The 22,596-nt window shown below is 38.5% G+C and overlaps 2 protein-coding genes across 6 annotated transcripts in view; both read right to left on the reverse strand.

Moving 5' to 3' along the window:
* Positions 1-2,162: 2,162 nt before the first annotated feature.
* Positions 2,163-4,342, reverse strand: sf3b5 (splicing factor 3b, subunit 5). Its single transcript, XM_007577395.2, has 2 exons — positions 4,241-4,342; positions 2,163-2,765 (listed from the first exon to the last, which is right to left on the reverse strand). Exon 2 carries the CDS (start codon positions 2,737-2,739, stop codon positions 2,479-2,481), a length of 261 nt encoding a protein of 86 aa, XP_007577457.1. The 5' UTR covers positions 2,740-2,765; positions 4,241-4,342; the 3' UTR covers positions 2,163-2,478.
* A 5,106-nt stretch (positions 4,343-9,448) lies between these two features.
* Positions 9,449-22,596, reverse strand: part of phactr2 (phosphatase and actin regulator 2) — a 50,418-nt gene continuing 37,270 nt past the window's right edge. For all 5 annotated transcript variants that reach the window (XM_016663725.1, XM_016663724.1, XM_007577396.2 and 2 more), the window contains 8 exons: positions 20,314-20,851; positions 19,269-19,447; positions 18,691-18,847; positions 18,301-18,356; positions 16,107-16,168; positions 15,701-15,838; positions 14,353-14,429; positions 9,449-12,328 (listed from right to left, as the gene is read on the reverse strand). In XM_016663725.1, coding sequence (XP_016519211.1) covers positions 12,313-12,328; positions 14,353-14,429; positions 15,701-15,838; positions 16,107-16,168; positions 18,301-18,356; positions 18,691-18,847; positions 19,269-19,447; positions 20,314-20,851 — 1,223 coding nt within the window. In that variant the 3' untranslated portion in view covers positions 9,449-12,312. The remainder of the gene's footprint in view (positions 12,329-14,352; positions 14,430-15,700; positions 15,839-16,106; positions 16,169-18,300; positions 18,357-18,690; positions 18,848-19,268; positions 19,448-20,313; positions 20,852-22,596) is intronic.

The raw sequence follows: 22,596 nt of genomic DNA on the forward strand, positions 1-22,596 counted from the left end.
TTACCCCAGCAAGAAAACAGCACAGACTGACGCCAGCCAAATACACACACACAGCATCCAACAAGATGCAAAGCAGAAGAATTTTCCTTTTGGGCCTGCTGACCTGTGTCCCAATCCGGCTGTGATTCATCCGACACGACGGCAGACTGTGTTTGTGCGTGGCGACATGTTTTGAGCCAACATGTCGGACTTTCTAGTGTTTTCTTGTCACATACCTCTCCATCCCACTGGCCACATCGGCTTTTAGTTTAAAAGAATATCATATTTAGAACCACTTTACCCCTTCAGTACTCAGTGTGTTTATCTCAAGCTGTGTCCTGTGCTCCGTTTTAAGTCTTTACCTCTCCTTAAGACATTAAAGCGTTTACATGTAACTTTTTTAAATTTTTTTTAATGTTTTCACGTACTGGAAGTGTTGTCACTTTAACAGCCTGACATGGTGACAGGCAGACAAACCAACACACACCACTGCGATCCAAAGTCACGCCGAGATCATCTCAGCGGACACAGTGTGAGTGGGCAGCTCCACACAGATGCATGCATGAGAGCGGATGCGTAGGTGTGCAGCTTTCTCTCGACTCTGCCAGGCCAAATAGATGTTGAACTTTTAGCTTGGCTTTATGCACGAGCTTGTTACACGAAGCGAACGCAGCTACAGCTCTGCAAGATATAATCAGAAAGTTTATGTATTTAACTCAATAGATTTATGACATGTACATAGATACATTTCCTGTTAGTTTTAAAGATAATTACAGCTAATAAAAAGCTGACATTTTTATTGCCTGCAGGTTATATTTTGGCCTTAAGCTGGTCTGAATAGCAGGGCCTGGTGTCGCGTGTTTTTCTCTCAACAATACTCCTCAGGTTCTCTGTCCTTCTCCAATATGTCTGCTCAGGGCCGGCCCAAACCTTTCTGGGGCCCCAAGTAGCTTCTTATCCCCCTTTCCACCACCGTCTCTCCCCCTCAACATGCCAACACTATTTACTGTGTCATTCCTAAATTATTTGTAGCATACCTACTATCATTAGCATCGTTAGTAATTAGCTTAACAATGAAAAATCAATAGCTGTGGTGTTATTATGGCTATTGACTTTAAACTTACTAACAAGCTAACTAACCAGCTAACATTTTTTGTTAGCTAACAAAAACAAAATTGGATTTTGAAATGTAGAGTTGTATTGAAGTGTAACACATTATTTTAACTATTTGAACATCAGCTGATAAACCTAAAACAATAAGTTTGATATCTTATATTTCCTCAAAAGTGACAACAGCCATCAACAGGAAGATATTAACCATTATTTATGTAATAACTATAATAATATATAAATTGTTTTTCCATGTGTAGTATCCACTGTTATTGTATACATCTTGGTGCTACCAGCCTATTCAATTTGCAGTGTCTGAAATAAATTATTCCAATATTTAAATGTATTCAAATGCAATCAAGGTGCACCACACACTAAAGCTAAACAGCAGAAAGAACAAAACAAAGAAATCACAAACATTAGTGCTGTATGCAATAATGTTTGTTTTGCAGGGACTTGACACAACTCACATGCTTTGATGTTCACAAGCTTGTTGAGAAATAATTTGTTAGCCAGCAGATGAGCTCTTCCTCCCCCCAACAAAGGTGAATGTTTGTTACAAAATAAATTGCGAATACTTCTGCACAATTTTCCATCGCTCAGTTTTTAAATCAGTGATTGACAAGTCAAAGACTCAGAAATCTGTTTGTTCCTCCACTATGTTCATTAAATTCATGAAACCTTTTGTTTGAGCAGCTTAACAGGAAGATCTTACGTGTTTCTGAGACACGCTTTGGTTATAAATAGGAATCAGCTTTTATGCTGTGTTTGTTGTATATAAATAGTTGTTAAAGTTTACACAAAGAATGAATTATAATCTTCGCAAGGGAAATCTGATAGAAGTGTCCAACTCTAAAATCCTAAAGAGAACTGGAATCAGTTTAAGCCAGAGAAAACCTGATCATTGAAAACAGCTGCAAATATCCATCTTATACAAAACATAAAGCCAAAATGTAAAGTGTGTGCCATCCCTTTGTCATTTCAGAATAAAACTGTCTCCTCATTGCAAAGTAATGTCTGGGAACGTACTTGTTGAATGAAATTACCCATCAAATACAAAATCGAACTACAAGTAAAAACCAAAATTTCAGTTTAATCAAACTAGAAGAAGCTTGTGTCAAAATACATCTCAATCACTTGGTACAAAAAGACACAGTTGGGCGACGAGACACATGAACTTGTTTTTCCATCAACTTTACAATCATCCAGTAGTTCTACATCTTCAGATTTCCCTGTGTAGGCAGGAAAGTATATCTTTCACTCATCTCCAGTGAAACAATATTCATATTCTGCTGTTAAAGTCGGTCAGACAAACTTTTAGCAGGAAACTGCCCATCAACTCAATCCAGCCGTGACAAAACAAACACCTACAGCTCACGACAATTTACTCTAAGCATCATCGGGTTTGTCTGCCGGCGGCCCACACGGCTGCAGCATCTTCTCCATCAAGTTGAAGCGGACCCGCGCTTTGCTCTCGTTCTCGGCAACGGAGAAGTAGTTGAGCAGGTCGAAGTGCCCCATGTAGGAGCAGTAAGAGTCACGGTGCTGGTTGACCAGCCATTCCCACTTGCTGGTGTCAGCATGTCCTGTACCGATGTACTTGGACTGGAGATGCTCCAGCTGACTGTGGATGTTGTAGCGGTCCGTCATTCTGGCTCAGGTCAGGCCAACGGAGCCTAAATGGGGAGAAAAAAAAAAAGTTACAGAGCTGCTCAGTAAGAAGAAAATGAAGTAATCAAAAATAAATGATAACACTATTATCAATGTTACCAATTGTTTTTAATCATAACTGAACTTGATTTTTCTTAATCCCGTTTCAAAAGTTAGTTCATCTGTTAATTTACATCAACCCATTAAGCTCTGAAATGTAGGTGATATGAGAGCAAATTTTCTCCTGTAGTTTCAGTGATGTGTAGATTTATGAATGTACATATACAATAACCATTTTTGATTAAAAATGTGTGTGTAAACTCAGGATGTGCCACTGCTGCTTCTGGCTCCCTTTTCACCTTTTGCTTTGTTATTTCTATTTTATTTTTTTCTGTATTCATTTTGTTGGAATTTTAACTTTTCAGAGAAAATATAAGCTGTCTAGAAGATTTTATTGGTATGGAAACCTCAAGGTTAGAATTGCAGGTGATGAAAGTGAAAAAAAAAGATGCTTTAAGTGGTTTCTGTCATTTATAACAAACAACGTTATTTAATTTGGCATCACAAAGCTGCATTGCACTCATCAGTACAGCCATACTTAACATTTAAATGGAGAAAAAAAGCATTTAGATTACATTTTTCCTTCAAAGTAATTTGACTTGAATTAAAAATAACTGAGCTCCTACACCTGATGAATAGAAAATGCTATAATTTTAACAACCCAATTTAAAGACTACTTCTGAATAGCAGGTCCAAGTTAGTGGAAAACCCAAACAAACATCCAAAACCACTGAAATTAAACATCTGCAACTTTTACCTCGCAGTGTTAGCAGCTCTTCTACTGTTTAAATTAGTATTCGAGACTAAGCAGTGTGTGATTTAGCAAAGTATCTGCAGGTTCTACAGAATTGCTACTGAACGTACTATTGATTACAGAAAATCTGTGTCAATCTAATGGATCTGTGGGATTTTAGGACAGGCATGCAGTTGCAAAGAAATACCTATAAATATAATAATCTTGAATGCAAAATGGTTTGTGACCTATAAATTTTGACACGTATGCATAATGGAGTAAAGTTTTTCTTAAAGAGATTTTAATAATTAAAGATAGTGTTTAAGGTGGTGAAGTAATCTAAAAAAAACAAAACAACAACTTATGATTATTTGTTCTGCACAACAAAGACGTCTCGGTTACTTCTTCCTTGTACCATAGCATATTTACAGAGATGTAAATTGTTACTCCCAAACAGGACGCTAGTGATGACGTGTCTTAAATTAGTTTTTAACTAGTTTCTACGTGTATAAATGCATTCTTTTATCTCGCTTCTATAAACGTACCGTTTACAAGCTAAAGATAATTGTTGTCGCGCGTTTAGCCTTGCATGCTAACGTGAGCAAAAGCTAGTCGTTGTTAGCCGACAGAATCTTTAATTTACGCTACACTCGTTTACAAATACCAGTTTTAGAGTCGAATAAGTCTATAAATGCGAAACATACTTACACAAAATATCTCAGAAAGGAGGTGAAACTTGCCGACTAAATCCTCAATCAAACACGCCTGAACAACCTTTTCCGGTTGGTCCCCTGCTATTGGGAACGGTTGAAACAAAGCTTTCAATCTTCGGTTCCGTTTCAAATATTTTGCGCCTGTTCATTTTCAGATTCAAATAAGTGCGTGTTTGCACGACAAGTTGAACAAACTATGATTAAAATCCGTTTGATTATTAAAATAAGGAACTATTCACATAAGACTAAAGCATGATAGGGCAATAGTAAAATCATACAAATTGTTCTGTTTAGCTTCCAGGACATATAGGGATGTTTTTTTTTTTGTTTTTTTTAAAATATGTTATTTTTACTTCAGGTAGTTTCAAATAATACAGCACTTTTTAAACAGAAAGTCACATCTGCTGGTCTATTCTTGACTGGTAGAGAAAAAAGCACATTTATTAATTTCATCCTTAATTATAAAACAAAAATTGTACAATTTTGTTATTTTCTATCAATACTTGGTTGTTAATAAGAAATAACCAGAAAGTTAGCAGTGTGCTTAGGAGGACCCTTAAGCTACAGTTTCATTGAGATTATTTCAGCAAACGTTTTAGTATTAAAAATGTCATATGTGACGATATTTTACTTGTAGCTCCTCCAGGGTTGCCGTGGCCTCCAGGAGATTTTCCAAGCTTCTGTGATGCTTTAAACATCTCCACATCTTAACTCTAACCTGTCTGATCTTTTCCTTCATGATGCTGTTTGTTAATTATTGCACGTAAAAGCTGCAGAATAAAATAAACACAGAAGGGCCCTGCTTATTTGGTGGCTTCTGCGGGAAATTTTACACACTGAATTCTGCCTAGATGTAAATGAGTAAAGGGGTCAAGTTGGATACACATGCATGCCCCACGTTTAGAATTGTTTCCTTGTAAATGTGTTCTAAAACTGCATTTATTGTGCTGGTCTGAGGGTTATAGTATAGTTGCAAAACAAAAAGTTCAAGGAACACTTACATTTTTCTCTTAAAGCCTATCCCAACGCACCAGTACTCCTTAACTCCCCAAACATTGGCGATGGAGATCTCACTGACCCGGTTTTTTGAGTGAACGAAGATTGAGAACACATGATTAGTCAACAAAGATGATTTTAAACCAAATGAGAAAAAAAAACACAGTACACCCAGCATACTAACAACATTAAGGAATTATTTTTTTGTTTTAAACTCCACAGGTTTACAAGTGGTACTAATAAATGCTGCTATGGTGAGAACTGCTGTGCATGCCCTGAGGGTGCAGACTGGCTCAGTTTATTCTGCTGTTTTGTTTTGTGTAATATTTAATGGAGAAAAAAAAAAAGATTTTGCTAAACCAATGCTGGACAGTGTTTGCAGAGGCGTGGTGCTGAGCTGCATTTATCCCCAAATGGAAGATGAACTTCTTTAATACGAAGTCTGTAAGAGAAATGCAAGCAATTTGATGCAACATGCAAACTCAACAACACATTACAGCACACACAGAGAGACAAAACAAAAAGTGGAATAACATTGTGAATCTAAAACAATCTTTTTTTTTTTTTTTACACTTGTTTCAACTAAGTCACTTGCATCTGAAGGTCACATTGTTGAATGTATTCTTTCTTTTTTTTAAAAAAAGAAAAAAGCTTCCTCATCCAGTTTCTGTCCCCCTGGAACAACCGTTAGTGTTTTCACTCAACTTTCAAATGTTTTTGAACATTTAAAAGTTACAGAATACAGCATAAAGAATGAAGAACAAGAGCAGAAAATATTGCATTTCACTCTCTATTTCATTTGTTGATAATCGTCCCTTATAAGCTGTAAACTTTATTTGTTAATATCTTTCTTGCAGTTGGTTGCATGTCTCTAAAATTGTCTTTGTGGTTTTGCTTCATTTATGTGACTGTTCGATAATGTCTGTTCAGACTGTTTTAACAGAAAATTGTCCTTGATTAACTATTTCTTTCAGGTTTTTCGCTTCGGGATCGACAAGCAAAAGCTCAAACCTCTGAAAAACAAAATCATGAACCGAAGCAATCAAACCCTCCAGTACCGAAATCCCTATTGTCTCTTTATGCGTCCTCTTTTGTCCGAGAGGCAGTAATTTTACTCCTGTCAAATCTGTAAACAACTTTTTTTTCCCCCTTCTTCTTCTCTGCTTTCTGTCAAGCTTCAATTTCATTGTCAATGCGTCTAAGAGCCCATTGTTGCACTGACGTCATGGGGGCCCAGCCACCCAGAGAAGACTCCTCGCAGCTCTCTGAAGCCTTCTTGCATTGTGCACACCATTTCAGATGCATTAAGCGCTATTTTTGGCCAGTTTGTCTGTGTCAGTTCTCCTTTTTATGGAAAGTAAAAGCATGCCTGGTGAGCATCTCGACACATCTCCCCGTGAAATATTTAATGTTGCATGGCAGCTCATTTCTTTACCTCCGTTTCAGGGGACTCATTATGTTCCTTCTCTCACATGCCCTTTCAGATGTTTGTTACAATCGAGGCTGCTGGGGCCAGCCTCTCGTGTTTCGCTTTTACAAATGACACATGGCGCCGTTTCTTTGCTCATCTGTATTCGTGCCGTTTGGATGCTTTTCTTTTCCCTCCGACCAGCTCAGTCAAATGGTGCAAAAATCCAGGACTCGCGTTATTAAACACAACACCTCACAAATTCAACAGTCTGGCTTTAATATAGGAACACAACATGGAAATCACTCTTTATTTCTTGTTTTTTTTTTTTCTAACACGAGTCAGAATTAAATCTCCCCTTGAATAATAGATGCAGTTTTACTAGATTCAAAAGGTAAATGTTTTCAACCCACACTTCTTACCAGACAAATGTGCGTAACAAACCGAAAGGCTGTCCTCCTCCTCCTCCTCTTTCAACATGTACCCTCAGCATTATTACAATATTTTTTGATGGATTGGAAGCAGAATAAGAAGAAGTGTGACCGCATTATGAGTTGTACGACAATCACATTTCTCCTTTAAAGGAGTCTAAGAGCGATGTCTTCAGTCAACTTGTCTCCAGTTGAGCGGTGGGCTTACACTAGAGTGTGTCGGGGAAAAGCTGCCTTCCCATGTAGAGTGGGAAATTTAATTAGAGCTTAGGCTATGTGCGCGTCTGTGGGAGGATTTTTACAACAAAGCAAAGGGCAATTTTTATATTTTCTCTGCTCAACCAAATCATTGCAAAGATGTTTAATCCGTAGGCACATTTCCTATTTTTTTTCCAATTTAGTCTTGACAGAAGATCTTTGAGGAACTCTCTGTCTGTCTTTAATAACCAGCATCTTTCCCCCCCAGACTCTCCTCGCTGTCCGTTCTGTTTTAAACCATAAAAATTTGTACTTGTGTGAGAAACCTCACGTCAGGACAACTTTGTGTTTTTAAATAACAGCCGGCGCCTCTAAGTAGATTGGAGCATCGTCCAAAAGATAATTTATTTTTCGGAAATTGGTTTTCTAATCATAAAATTCTGTCGTGAAATTAAAAAAAAAAAAGAAAAAAAAAAGTCGCACTTCATAATATCTAGGGATTTTTAAACAGAGAAATGCTTCGGCGTTCATAATCGTTCTAGGTAAGTCTAAGAAGTTGGTTGCAAAAGAAGCTGAGCGTTGTATTCAAGCAAATCAACTAAAAGTTGAGTGGAAGGAAAACATGCCAAAGGTCCATTCAGAAGGTAATGGCTACAAGAGCCATGCCAACTGCTGGCGTTGGTTTTAATCTAGCCCAAATTCAGCTCAGCTGTCTACCCTGGAAATAAAAAAAAAAAAGAAAAAAAAAAGTTATCTGCTGACAAGATTTATGGAGATGCATTCTTCACTTTTCAGCAGGACTTGGCAGCTGCCAAAAGTACTATCAGCTTGGTTCAAACACCCTGGCATTTCTGCCAACAAACCGGCCTGACCTAAAACTCGACAGAGAATCTGTGAATAGCAATGCAACTGAGCCGAAGGCTGTTGAAAAGACAGCGGCTTCCTTAAAACTTCAGCAGAGTTTGCGGTTTATTCTCGATTTCGGAGAAGGCTGGATTTTTCCAGAAGTAGTTTTCCAATTTCAGACAAAACTCCTTCGAAACGAGATTGTGGTTTGAGGGGAAATCTGGGAGGGATGGTGCGCCACGCGTAGAAACGAGCTGAAGAAAACGTGCACTTCCATCAAGTACGACAGGAAGCACAAGCCCTCCGGCATTTTGAGATCCTACGATGAATCCAGTAAAAATTACGGAGCTGTAACAGAAGAGTAGGGGGAAGTTTTCTTGGTTTCACATGAGCTTGGAGGGGAAGTGTCTCAATTTGACCTTTATTCAAAAGCCCAATATACCCAATATATGATCTCTGTTATGATGCATGTCACATTTTTATGTAAATGCATTTCATCAAAACGCAGCAGGAAGAAGCAACATCAATGAAGACAAAAAACTTTTTTTCATGGCTCTTTATATATATATATATAAAAAAAACACACTATACACATTAAGGATGTAACAGTAGTTGTATCTGGATATATCGTGTGAGATTATTACAGTCCATACTTTAATGATGAATTCTGTCAAGTTATATGAAATATCCAAGCCTGGTTCTTTTCAAAGCTCACGCCCAATTTGTCAGCGTCGCGACAGCATTTAACGACGGACGAGGTTAAAATATCTGGGAAATCACAATGATTAACATATTAACGAGGATATGCAGTTCCATGTGGAATGTTCTCCCAATAAGTGGCAAAGGAAACAACAACAACAACAAGCAGCATTACGACAGCACTTAATTTACGCTGTAAACGTTTCATAAACTTGTGGAAGTTATTGAGTATTTTAATAACAAGCCGCTGCTATTGAGTATAAAAGTGTTTTCATTTCCAAGTTAAACTTGACATCTAAGATATAGAAACATCTTCTGAGTACAAGTCGAGTTGTTCTCTTTATATATATATATATATTTTATAGGATGAAATAAAGGTTTTCTTTTAAAGCCTATCAATATATTTAATACAATAAGATTAATTTATTCAAATAAACTCTACATGGTCTTTGTTTTATTCCAGCATCTTTAAAAAAACAACAACTAAAAAAAAAACACTATTCTATGTGAAACATAAACTAAACACAATGAATAATGTGGGTGATTTAAACTGAAAATTTAAATAACATTTTTTTCTTGGAATATTTTCCACTTTGGGCTAAGAATGGTCCCATTTTAGTGGTTGTTTGTGTATATAATATTAAACTACCCAAGAGCGCCTTTAATTCATCACCATTCAGATATTTACTTTAAATGTCTTTATGCCTAAATATTTTTAAATTAATTATTTAAAGCTTAACAGAGTTCCACAGACGTTTGACATGCTTCCGAAACAATATATGGAAAGTTTGAAGAGATAAACCAAACATCGACTTCGTCGTGGCTTGGAGCGACTGACCGTATGTGGGATGTGTGAAGGTCAGAGTTTGTGCGTCACCCACAAACAATTTTCATATTTAAGCAGGGGCTTGTTTTTTTCTCTCCATATTTTAAAATAATGGGAATAAAATAAAACAAGTAAAAGATGGACGATAAAGTGTCATATTTGCAATAAAACTGATTTCATTGTAAGCACATGCTTGACACATCTCCTGTAGAAAACTGTTAACACGTAACAACAGAGACATGAATGAATGAATGAATGAATGAATGAATGAATACCGCTCCATTTCTGTACACGGCTTCGTATTACAGCCTCAGCAAAGTCAGAGGCCAAATGTCGGTTTTTGCTCCACTGGTGTCTGAAACCAGAACGAGTGTTGTGAAGGTCCAGGTGTTAAAAAAAATAAAAAATAATAATAATAAAAAAGAATATATCTCTGGATGTCAACAGTAACAATTATCAGAAATCTCAGTAGACCAATGGCATCGGGGTGGGGGGAAGAATGTCACAAAAGATCAGGGAGACAGAGAAATATCCTCGTCACATCCTGCGTCAACACGCATCTCCACAATTTAGGATTCGTCGTATTGAATCTTGTGAAGTCTGAAGTGGCACACGAAGCCAGCGAAGCAAGGATAGGTAAAAGTATTCAAACCATGTGACCGACAAAGTAAATCTATCAACTTTTATATAAAAGGAACGAAGAATAAAACTCAATTCAGACTTCCGTATCGTCTCTTTTCTTTTAGGGAATATATTTGATCAGTTTACTCGAAATAAAGCGGTGCGACAAAATGCACAAATATAAGCGAGAGAGAAAGTTATCAAGACGCATGTCAAGGCGATGTGTAAAAGAGGAATGCAGCTCTGGTAAACATGTTTCTTTCCTTAATGATTCTTTACATCATCATGGTTTTTTTAAAGGGCTATTTCAGTCTGTTTTTAAATCAATTTATGTCAGTTCTTGTTCCAAATTTAGGATACTTGATTACAAACTTGACTTGATTGTTTAAAGCTCAGTTATTAACAAAAAAAACTCTGTTTTCTAACTTTTTTTGGCGTTTATACCCTATTGAATCATACCCAGTTTAGGCGCTCTGCAGGTTCAGTTTAATATCTTGATTTAAAGTAGTCTAAAGGTAAAAAAAAAAAACTTTTATGGTTTTATGTTTGGGTCCTCAGCCAGAAACCGAAGAACCAAAATACTGATAACTAAAATGTTGACATGAAGCAGCTACTGGGGAAATCAAAAGTAAAGCATGTCAAATAAAGCATGAGACAATGGAAAAATGGCACTTCGTTCCAATAATTCAATCCATAGGAATTGATAGTAAAGAGTGAAATTATCCAAACCTGCAAGATGATAAGATAATACTCTGACTTTGCCCAGACTTTGGAACTCTGGTAAACATAATTTTCAGATGGCTGCATCATTGGCAACATTTCAAGCCTGCATTATATTTATATTTATATTTATATAGCCCTCCAAAACAATAACCTAACCTTTTTTAATTAAAAAGGCAACCTGCTTTTTATTAACCCAACTCGTCCAGACGAGGGAGGCGCCAGGCAAGAAGTCTTAAATGAAAAAAAAAAAAAACTGCAATTGAAGGAAATTAAAAACAGCAAGCCAAGCATGATGTGATCATTGGTTTGCAGCTAACGGCTCGGCGCAGGATATACGACGTCACATGATCAGAATTTGTGCCGAGGAAGCACAGGTGACTTTCAGTAGGCTGATGATAATTCACACTTCACTATTCAAGCCTAAAGGTGTCCACATCTTTGAAAGCTTCAGCAGCTGACGGGATCATCGTCACCCACAGACGTCAGGATCCCAGTCTGGAACTTCTAGGATACAATGCCCCCTAGTGGCGATGCTTGGAACAGATCTAAAAATGGGGATTTCACAGTGAGACACATCAGAGCGGAACAAAGTGCCTCCCCCTCCTGTGCAATCTGTCCCACAGGCACTGACATCATCCTGAACCCCACCCCTCCTCACACCCCCAATCAACCCCCCTCACCTCCCCGCTTCCTGTTCCAGGAAGATGTCCATATTTGGGCATTTGTAAGATTATGGCATAACTTGGCAAGAACATCACTCTACAGCACATCTGAGCCACAGTCACAATTACAAAGGCAATGCTGCTTGTCTTTCCACCCAGCAACCTCTCATTACAAGGCCTGAAGTGGGAAAAAAAAAAAACACACAAACAAAACAAAAACAATAAAATACCCAATAGTTCTGATATTCTACAATAAATAAGAGGTCCTATTCAGCGAGCTATACACAGCACTGTAATCACAATAGATATGTGCAAATGTTTCAAAGGTGCCTTAACGTGGCCGAGGCCTTAAGACACACATGTAGCTGTCATTAAAGACATAAATATGTATCACCAGGAGCAACAGACCCCCGTCAAAGATGACATTGTATATGTTTTAGCAGGAGAAGCCGGGTTTAAGTAAATCTGAGTGAAGGTAGCACAGTTTTTTATAAACATCCTCGTATCCTCTGACAGAGAACAACGCCATGGCTCATCTAAATACACACGGTTGGTTTTCCCTGCTCCGACGGGCCAAAGTGTCCGTTTCAAAGATGTCGACGGGCTTCAAAGAGGAACGAGTTGAGGACGCAGGGAGAGGAGAGCGAGAGAGAACCCTTACGGCCGATGGAACCTGAAAGCAGAAACACAGAAGAGTCGCGTCTATTAAAACCGAAAACAAGCAGACCGCAAGACACCAGCAGAGACTGTTTGAACTCAACAAAACAACATGTCGGGTTCCTACGAATGTTTCTATTCAAAATCTCCACTGTTCGACATTTCTGTCAATTTTGAGTAAGATTACAGCTATTTTTAAATACAAAACATTTGCCTTTTTTCTTTTTTTTTTACACAATCCGTGAAGCAACGTGATTCAGCAGGATGGTAAAGGGATATTTCACCGTTTATGGATATTTGGGCAACTTAAACCAGTTAAAATCTGTAACATTTGAAGAAATGTCTGGACCAGTTTATTCTACATTTTTACTCATATTGTGATTAATTTAATATCACAAAATCAAAAAAAAAATATATATATGTATGTATATATATAGTCATCTAAGCTTTACAAAGTTGGGTTCAGTTTAAGACCCAGATGTAGAAAGAAGGATGTCGAGGTGAAAAAGCAGGGAAACAGACTTTAAACAAATGTATTTTTTTATCTGGTAGTAATTTAAAATCAAATTAATCAATAAATTTGACAAAAACTCAAGTTGTGAAGAGTTAAAACAACGACAGTAATTTCCTACATAAAACTTATTTGTCACTTATTTGTAGAAAATAAACATGATAGCCAGGTTATTTTTCTCTTCTTCTAGATGGTAAGAAATGAACTCAGGCTTTTTTTAAACACATTTTTTCAACAATTATCTAGACCAGAGGTGTCCAAAGTCGGTCCTCGAGGGCCGGTATCCTGCACATTGTAGTTCTCTCCCTGGTGGTAGTAGCAACCTTTCCAGCTTGTCAATGTTCCTCTTAGGCCTCTAATGAGCCATCATTTGATCCAGGTGCGTTAAACCAGGGAGAGAACTAAAACATGCAGGATGCCGACCCTCAAGGACCGACTTTGGGCACCCCTGATCTAGACAAAACAAAAATTATCTATTTTGCAGGTTTTTTTTTTATGACAAGAAAACCTGATGCATCAACCAAGGAAAACATTTAGCTGTTGCCATGCACAGGTGTGTTTCAACAGCAGGAAACAGGCATTTTGTTTACCCTCTCCATTTCCACTGTATTGACCACAGTAAAAACAAATCACCGTGGTGATCCAGGAAAAAGCCCTGGAAGAACTTTCTTTTTAAAATTGTCTTAACTTTCCATGGTGCAAAGAATTTCAGTGTAACTTGAAATTGTCTGGGAGACAAAGAGAGAATTTTTAAAGATACCGAAAGTACAACAACATTTAAGCAGGTAATCGCTCCAGTGGGATGAGGTAGAAAACTTTGTTAGTCTGAACCTGTTCACATTTTCTGCTGCCTAGTCAGACTACAGCAAAACACTGGTTTAAATTTGCAAAATAAAGATGACTCGGATGTTTGTTTTAGTTGATATTTTGAGTGTAAAACATGTGATCTTGTGTTTAAAATGACATAAAACTCATAATTTCTGCTTATTGCCAAAATATTTATTTCTACTAAGGCATAAAGTAGCATTAATAAGCAACTTTGCCATATAAACATAATGAGAAAAAATACAGTTTTATGACCCTAAAATGGGCCACTTTGCTGCTTTTGCCTGCCCAAAAATGTTAACATACAATTTCTATAACAAAGGCAAATTTAGGAAAGGTTCCCACATGGGCTCTGAAAGCCCACAGGGCCACAATTAGTGTCAGATTTATTTTACATCAATAATGAGACGAGAAAACAAAGGTATGTTTTGTGACGCGTTTGTTCGGACTCACAAATCCAATACTGCTCAGGTGTAACAACATCTGAGACAAACCTGAACGTAGGTAATCAGTGCTGGCAGGTAATGAACTGAAACTGACCCACCACGACTTTAATAAGGAGTGGGGAAAGGCTTTAGGAGGACACAATAACGCGTATTGATCAGCGAGCGCTAATAAACAGCGCGGCTTCAGGACTCACTGAGCTAAATGACGGATGAAGCCTCAGAGTCAGGCTAAGTGGAGTGAAATGACTGCAGGGGTACCTTGTAAACTGTTTGCTGTCTTCATGAACCTCCATCTCTCGGCTCTTAAACTCGTTCAGCTCCTTGCGGATGGCGGCCTGGGGGGACAGAGGACGCACAGACACAAACAGGCGATGATGAGAAAATCTTTAAACCCCAAAACGATACCCGAGTCGCTGACCTAATTCAGATTACAGCACTTTGAATAACCCAACCTGTTCAGCAACAACAGTTCGCTGTGCGTCAAGTGTTATAAAGGACAAATATGTGGATTAACAACTCATGCCTATTGTCAGGTATGGAGGAGGAGCTGTGATGCTGTGGGCCTGGTTCTGTTCCGAAGCCAATGGGAGCGCCTTGTTGGAGCACAAGGCATAACTCACGACTTGAAATATACAATGAAATTAAAGTTTTTCAGCGTAAGATTATTCCTCCGGCAAAAAAGAAACATTTATTTAACATCTGGTTACACTGGGATATTGGGAATATTTCCACAAAGAGTCCCAGTATCTGTGAAGTGTGACGTATATCCACTGTACTGTTTGCTGCAGTTATGGAAAATATAAATGGTTTCATGATGGAAAACAAGACAAGGGAAATAAAAGTTTGGGAAAATCTAGTATTAGCAAGCTAATACTAGATTTAGAAATAAGTCATTTTAACAATGACTATTTTCGAGGGTTAGGGTTAAAAATAAATTTAGGTCATAAAATAATTTTTATTACATTTCAATACAACTAAAACTGGTTTATGCAGACGTATATATGATAAGTGATACAATAAGGGAGCAGCATAATAAGGACATTATGTCCTTATAATAATGTCCTTATTTTGAGCGAATATAGTGAAGTAGAGTAGAATATTCCAGACTTTACCCCTCAAATCTATTTAGTCCAGTTGGATTAGGTCGACAGCTCCTGCACCTTAAGCAAACAATCCATTTGACATTTTCCAATCCTGGAATTGCTTCGGCATTTGATTCTAATCTCTTATAATCAGGCGCACGCTCCGATTAGTGTTCGATGTGACCCAATTTATGAACTTTGTGTGATGTGCAGTTCCAAACATTAGCAGCAGGGGGCAGACTTGGCACACAGACTGAACTACGATCAAAACATCCAACACCCAAAACATGCTAAGAGACGGTTTCTACTGGTCCTGTTTAGACAAAACAGCTGTGCTGAATAAAAATAGAAAATGTATTGCTAAATTATCTCTTACTGTGCTCAGTATAAGTGTAAAACTTTGTGCTTCGGTTGATTATTTGGTCCTTTAATCTGCTAACCAGCCCATTCTTAATGTCTAATACATAAAAAGGTGCCCTCAAATACAACTGAAGTAACAAAGGAAAGTAGACGGACAGCAGTACCTTGTCGGCGGGAGTAAGCCGTGTCCAGGGTTTGTCTGCCCGACGGTCGTAATCCTTGGCGTCCGTCACCTCCACATACTCATTAAACCGCAGAATCCTCCGAGCAATTAGCTCTGCCACTGTAGGCCTCACACTCAGCTACACACAAACAAGAACAGAGAGATATTAGTACGAAAAAGGAATTTTGGTAGATTAAAAAAATAAGTCTTTTACAGAAGAGAAAAAAAAAATCAACAGATTTCTCAGCTCGACTTCCACCTACTGAACCTGAGATGAGCTCATCTATCTACAAAAGCCAATTCTCTGCCTCCTTTCATGCCTCAGAGGGTAAAGTAAAGCCCATAAGTTTGCCCTGAGTGTGTGCGTGTGTGTGTGTGTGTGTTTGTTTACTCAGTGTTAACAGTACCTTTCTGGTGAGTCTCCTTTTAATCTCTTGCTTTTCTTCTTTCTCCTCAGCTTCATTTTTCTCTGCGTGCAGAGAGTAAGCAGAGTCATTTCACTCCCAGCATGTCTGCAACAAGCTTCTGCTTTTATTTGACATTCGATTTCCTAAGTCAAAATATGCACCGTTAACTGTTCAAATTGTATAAGTCGCTAAGATATGACAAAATATGATTACGTTGCTCTGTTTCTCAGACAGTGAAAGCGGAGCTGGACTGGTTTGCCATATGAATTCTCGTCATCCATCGACGTTGTAGGGATACAGCCGAAGGGCTGCAACTACTGACGACGGGAGAAAATAACTACCGGCCAGACATTTTATTGCTGCAGCTGCTTTCGGTAACTTTTAGAAAAAATACGTTAACATATTTCTTAAAACTTTCACTTTGTTGTGACAATATAACAAGAGACAGATAATCTGTTAAAAAATATTAAATTAAGCTCCACTGCCTGCGTCTCTCTGGTCCTGCTGCCATCTGTAGACATACACAGCTTGCTCAGAAACACCCAAATAAAACTGTCAATCGTGCTCAAGTACTCGGTGCTCAATGTGCCAACTTACAGTTACAGGAAAACAGTTTGTTCGCCGTCGTCGGTTGCAATGCTAACTAGCCTGGGAATTCACAACAACCTCTGGTGTGGTGAGCTAGCTGTAGCAGGGTGTGAGCATTGCATACTCGAGAATGATTGGCAGCGCTAAGACCTTCCTCCTGGCTCTGATTGGTCGTTTCTGACTAAGTGGTGTAGTTAGTACTGGGAGAAAGTACAGGAGACTGAGTCACTTTGTCATGACAAAGTAGCAGCTTTAACAGATATGTAAAAAAACAACAACATATAATTCATGAAAGTTGCCCAGTGGACCTTTAAGCAGATTGGTTTCAGTTTAGAAATCTCTCCAATTTGAGAAACCTAAAGCAAAATGTGGTCCATGGCAAATGTATCAATCTTTCATACAGTTGGCATACGCAGTAATCTTAGTCTTCTCCAAGTTGGAGGATTTAATTCCTGCTCATTGTCCTGAGTCCCAAACGAGTGTCTGTCCATCTGAAGAAAAGACATGTAACACAGGGTGTCCAAACTTTGTGGGCCAAAATCGCTGAGCCAAAAGAACTTGTGGGCCAAGAACACAAAAAGAACTAAAATCAAGCAAACATAGTCCATTTATTTTGTTCTGTTTGGAAGGAAAGGAATGCTATTCATTGCAGATCCAAAACTTTTTGTGTTTGGTGTCTTAAACAAAGACATCTGGTCTTCAAATACTTTTGGGTTCGATTGAAGACATTTATCCTCAGTTATAAGGACAGGATTTGAGTGAAGCAAAGTCGGCTTTTCAGTAAAAGCCTCTGAATGGACGTGGTTCAAATTATTATAAAGGTTTGGTCATAAAAAGATGAATATTTTGTGTTGTACTTAACATGCACATGACAGTTATGCTGTTAATAATGTTACCCTGATTTCAAATAAAACGTCTCCGCCTACATCAACCACTTGTGATGGACGGGACAAATTCTGTCCAAGGGCCACAAATGGGCCCTGGACTGCAATTTGGACACCCCTGATGCGATGTCTGTCTGTTTGTCTGATTTAGGAGGCACATGAGGTTATGTGAGGAGCTGAAGGAGGCTGGACAACATGAACCCTGAACAACTAGAACACCTCAGCTCCATCAACCCACACATCCATTCATCACTGTGAGAAAATGATGACCGCAAACCATGTTTTCCTTTGGAGCAGCAAGCAAAGGACGTGCATTAGCATTTTCAAAATGTGTTCTTTGTTTCTTCTTCAAAGATTCAATTAGTTTATTTTCACACAACAAGATTACATAATGAAATTACAGGACTTGATCTGTCAGCCAACTCCCATTTTGAGCTCATCAGCTGTGAAAGCTGAGTTCCTCTGTGCTTGGGATGAATTTATTTGCTCTGCACCAGCCAAACACGCTAAAGCAGCGCCGAAAATCTTCTTACGGGTTCGCTTTTATGCGCTGAGCTGAAACGTCGAAGGAACGGACAAAGACGTTTTCTACAAAAAAAAGCTTTTCTGTGGATTTGGTGTTATGCTTGCCTGAAACGTGTTTGTTTGTAACGCAGCAATATCCCTAAACCCTGCCCTAATCTTCACATGACGAAGATTAGGAAAAGATTTCATAGACTTACGTTTGAGGATGTTTCTCTGCTCCAGCTCCTCTGTGGTGGGTCTTTGGCTCAGGCGTCTAAAACAAGAAGATTATGCCCACATGAAATTTTTACAAAAGGGCTAATGGAATATAACTGGAACATTCCTCTGACCTCAGAAAGGGAAATTAATATAATTCTAACACATTTAAAATCTATTTAACACCATTTGTTGCTGATTATAATAGATCCAGTGCCGACTGCCATCATCCTCAGTGCTTCGCCGCGTATCACTGGTACTATTACACCACCCACGTCAACACCATTAAATCATTACCAATCTGTTATTGTCCCACAGCTGAGCCAAATCTATGACAGGTAGCACCTACCCACTCTTTCACAGCATCCTTTAGTGAGTCTCAGTGTGTGTACCTGACTAATTTGGAGCCTATCTGCTGGCGGAGCTCGTGCCTCTCCGTCTCCGAGCTTCTTGGCAGAATGTTTTTCTCCTCCAACTCCTCCTTGCTGGGTCGGTTGCCCAGCTTAATGTTCAGCGTGTCTCGTCGGCGGATCTTGCTGGCCAAGGAGTCTGACGAGAGGGAATGGAGATCGATAAATTGAGTTCTTAAGGCAATGAAAAAACTTGAGGTAAAACTTAATATTGACTGACGATTAATATATGAAATATTAAAGTAATGCATTGCTGATAAAGTAGACAAATACACATGAAGGTTTTTTTTTTATATGTGAAAAAACGGGGAGAGAAAAAAAAGAGGTAAAACTGACCAAAAAAATTAACTTGATGGCTAATGAAGAAAATTTCAATGTCAGTTCTGGTACAATACAAATAAAATATGCCTGAACACTGGTGAGTCAGATTATGATTCACTTAGATGAGCTTAAAAAAAAGAAAAAAAGAAAAAAAAGAACAGTGCAAATAAAACTCCCAACACACCTTGCTTGTTTTCATGTCACACACTTATTACTACATCAATAAATTGACATCATACTGTTTGTGTATTCGTCTTCGTCGTCCTCTTCATCATCATCGGCCCGATACAGGATGGGTCCATCCGAATCAGAATCACTGGTCTGGCTGTCTCTTGGCCTATCGGGGATAACCGTCGCCTCAGCCTGGTCCATCTTCACGCTCAGACCTGGCTGCTTTTCCGAATCGCCCGCTGCTGACCTGCACAGGTCAATAACACATCAATAACAGGCCAATAACATATTATTAACAGGCCAATACCACATCAATAACAGGCCAATAACACATTATTAACAGGCCAATAACACAATTATAGCACAACCTGAGTTCCTAGTTCAAGCATGGGCAAATGATGAAATTATTTATTAACAAATTGACTGATTGACAGTTCATTGCAAAAGAATTCATATACTTTTAACTTTTTATTTTGTTACGTTACAATAAAAAAAAAAAAGATAAGCCCTTGGATTTTATTAGCACTTAAACCGACAGACCGACACCGAGATCCACATCAACGTGATGTGCAAGGAAAACCGTAACTGGAACCCAGAGTTTTGTTTGTAAATTATTGAGGTGTGGTTTGCATATGTATTCAGTTTTATTTACATCTTAAGCTGAAAATAAAACCGATACATTTACAGCAGCTCAGCAGATCTAAAAAATAAAACGCTATGAAAAACAGAACTCTATGAAATGTTTAGAGCTCTCCAATGTGCTCCATCAAACTTCTGCGATCTTCACAGAACAGATTACCGAGATTAAATGACATACAAGGAGATTATTTACTCACTAAGTGACTTTTGAAGGTGAATTGTTGCTGTACTTTTTTAAAAGAAGGATTTCTTCAAATCTTGTGTCACTTGTGTCTATGATTATGCAAAAAAACATTATGTACAGGAAAAAATAAGAGCCTGACTGGACCTCTTACAATCAGCTGCAGAAAAAATATCCATAGGGACTATATGGCAGAACTTTAGCATGGTATGAATTATTAACATCAATACTATCGGACTATATGATCACAAAACAAAAACTGGCACACAAAGGCAGATGAGTATAAGCATCACCTGGAGTCGTTCTCTTTACCACAATCTGTTTCTCCTTGCTTTTTCGCATCTTTCCCATCCTCTAATTCTGTCCTTTCACGTTTCTCCCCCTGCGAGCCGTCGTCTTTGTCTCCTGTGAAGGAGGTGTCCTCTGTAGTCTGGTTGATATGAGAGGACTGGTCTGTGGTCTCAGGAGCCACAACCTTGCGAGTCTCTTCCCTTGAAGCAGCGTCACTTAGAGCCGATATAGACTCTAGATCAGCTTTCGAACTGCCAGCCTGATTTCCCTCTGCCTTGCTTCCCGAGGCTTTGGATGAAGGAGGCTTGTTGTCTGAGGAAGGCGGAGATGATTTTAGCTCCTCAGGCTGACTAGGAGTCTCTGTGGAGGTTTTCTGAGGTTCGGGTGAAGAAGTTGAAGCGTCTGGTTTCTTGGTGGTCTTTGCAGGCGTCCCCTCAGACCGGGCCGCAGCATCCTTGGGCACCCGAGAGCGAGGTGTGGCAGTGGTGGAGGTGGTGGCTTTACTCGCGCCTCCCGTCTTCTTTGGGTTTGAGGATTTGGCTGAGGAGGAACGGAAAAACCTCCAGTCAGTATAAGAAAGCCAAACATTAGTGAGCTAGGGTTAAACAAGCAAGCTGTAAATACAATCGTTCAAATTTCTAAGACGTGGATTAAAGCCCAAACAATATAAGTAATAAGTCAAGATCAAGATAAATGAAAATTATATTCCAGACTGTTTTTTGCAATTAAAAGTGCAAATAAAGTAAAGCTATACAATAGTAGTTACATATATAAAAAAGAAAAAAATAATTGTAGAGGAGATATTACAAAGTGGCAGAGATGGGGATGTATGCAGCGTTTTGTGTTTTGTTTGATGGATGCTGACAAGTAGAGTTTCAGCAGTGAAGTGAGAAAAAACACTGAGCAAACAAAGGAGCTGGAACAAAGGCTGTGTGTTTTCGCAGCGCTACTGAAGAGCTCCTCTGCAACTATTTTGCTGTCTAAAATTGCTTTATTTACACTTAAAAACAATAATAACAGGGCATTAGGAACGTTGCACTTGTGTCACAAATTGTAACCACGGTTTGCCTTCCAGGAAAAGCAACGTGAGCAACAACTGTGACGCATGCACAAATGTAAAATGTGACAATGAATCTCATTAAGACCCAATCAGATGAGTGATTAGGAAATTTCATGTGTTGATCTAAAGAACTACGTGACGTCAGTGAAGAACTCTACCAATTTTACCTCTATTCGTAAGAAATGTGTCAGTGGTCTAACCCTCTCTATTATTGGAAAAACACCAAAAGCCACAATGTTTTAATCTGAAAAATTACAACTCGTCTGTAGGTAAATTTAACATAATTTTTGTCTTTCCCTGCCACGGTTTACAGAAGCCTAATTTGTTTTCTGCAGCAGCGTTATCATATGTCCTCCAAAGTGACAAACAGGAAGCTAGTTAGTGTGGCTGATTCCCATTGAGATAAGATGATACGCTCCATCATCCAGGAGGAACAGAGAGGAGATGCTGATTCATCACATCAAAAGGAGTCAGCTGACGTCACCTGGACATCTTTAAAAGGGTATTATGATGTTGATGCATACCTTTTTAGTTAACAAACCATTATAAATAATGTTGTTGTTTTTTTTTTTCTGGAAATATTTCTACACGACCACATTTGTTTTTCTTGTAAGTGAGGGAAAGTAGCCTTCATTTGTAAAAAGCCAAGGAGGGGCAGCATTGTTTTGTTTCGGTCGCTTTCTCTAGTAATCCAATTAAATAATTTTAAACTATAAGACAGGAAAACTGTCTTGTTGTTTATGACATTCATAAGGGGTAACCCACCCGTGTCAACTCAAATTACACCACAACAAGCTCCACATGCTAACTGGAAGCATTTCCTCTCCAATCTGATCTCAGATAGCTGGAAGACGAGCTGATTAACTCATATGTGCAGCTAAAGATGATCTTATGTGTACTGATATAACTGTCAATGGCAGGTTTAGCCACTAGGTGTCAGTATTATTTATTCTTGGTCACATGGTGAAGCTCGGATAGATGTAAGCAGAAGAAGAAGTGGTTGTAATAGAGGTGTGGCAAATAAAATGTGGTAAATAAACACAATAGCATGTTTTCATTTGGTTGTTTCTTAGGAATCAAAGGAAAAACGTGTTTAGATTGCAGGCTGTGGAGGTTAAAAGAAGGCGGTGATGAGTTCAAGTCTCCATACAGCGTCGTGTCACAATCCGTCAAAAATCTGTATAGTGGTAGAAGCAATGTTCATCTTGTTAAGGATCCTGGTTTA

The sequence above is a fragment of the Poecilia formosa genome, unplaced genomic scaffold (assembly GCF_000485575.1).
Source record: "Poecilia formosa unplaced genomic scaffold, Poecilia_formosa-5.1.2 Scaffold439, whole genome shotgun sequence".
NCBI classification, from domain to species: Eukaryota; Metazoa; Chordata; class Actinopteri; order Cyprinodontiformes; family Poeciliidae; genus Poecilia; species Poecilia formosa.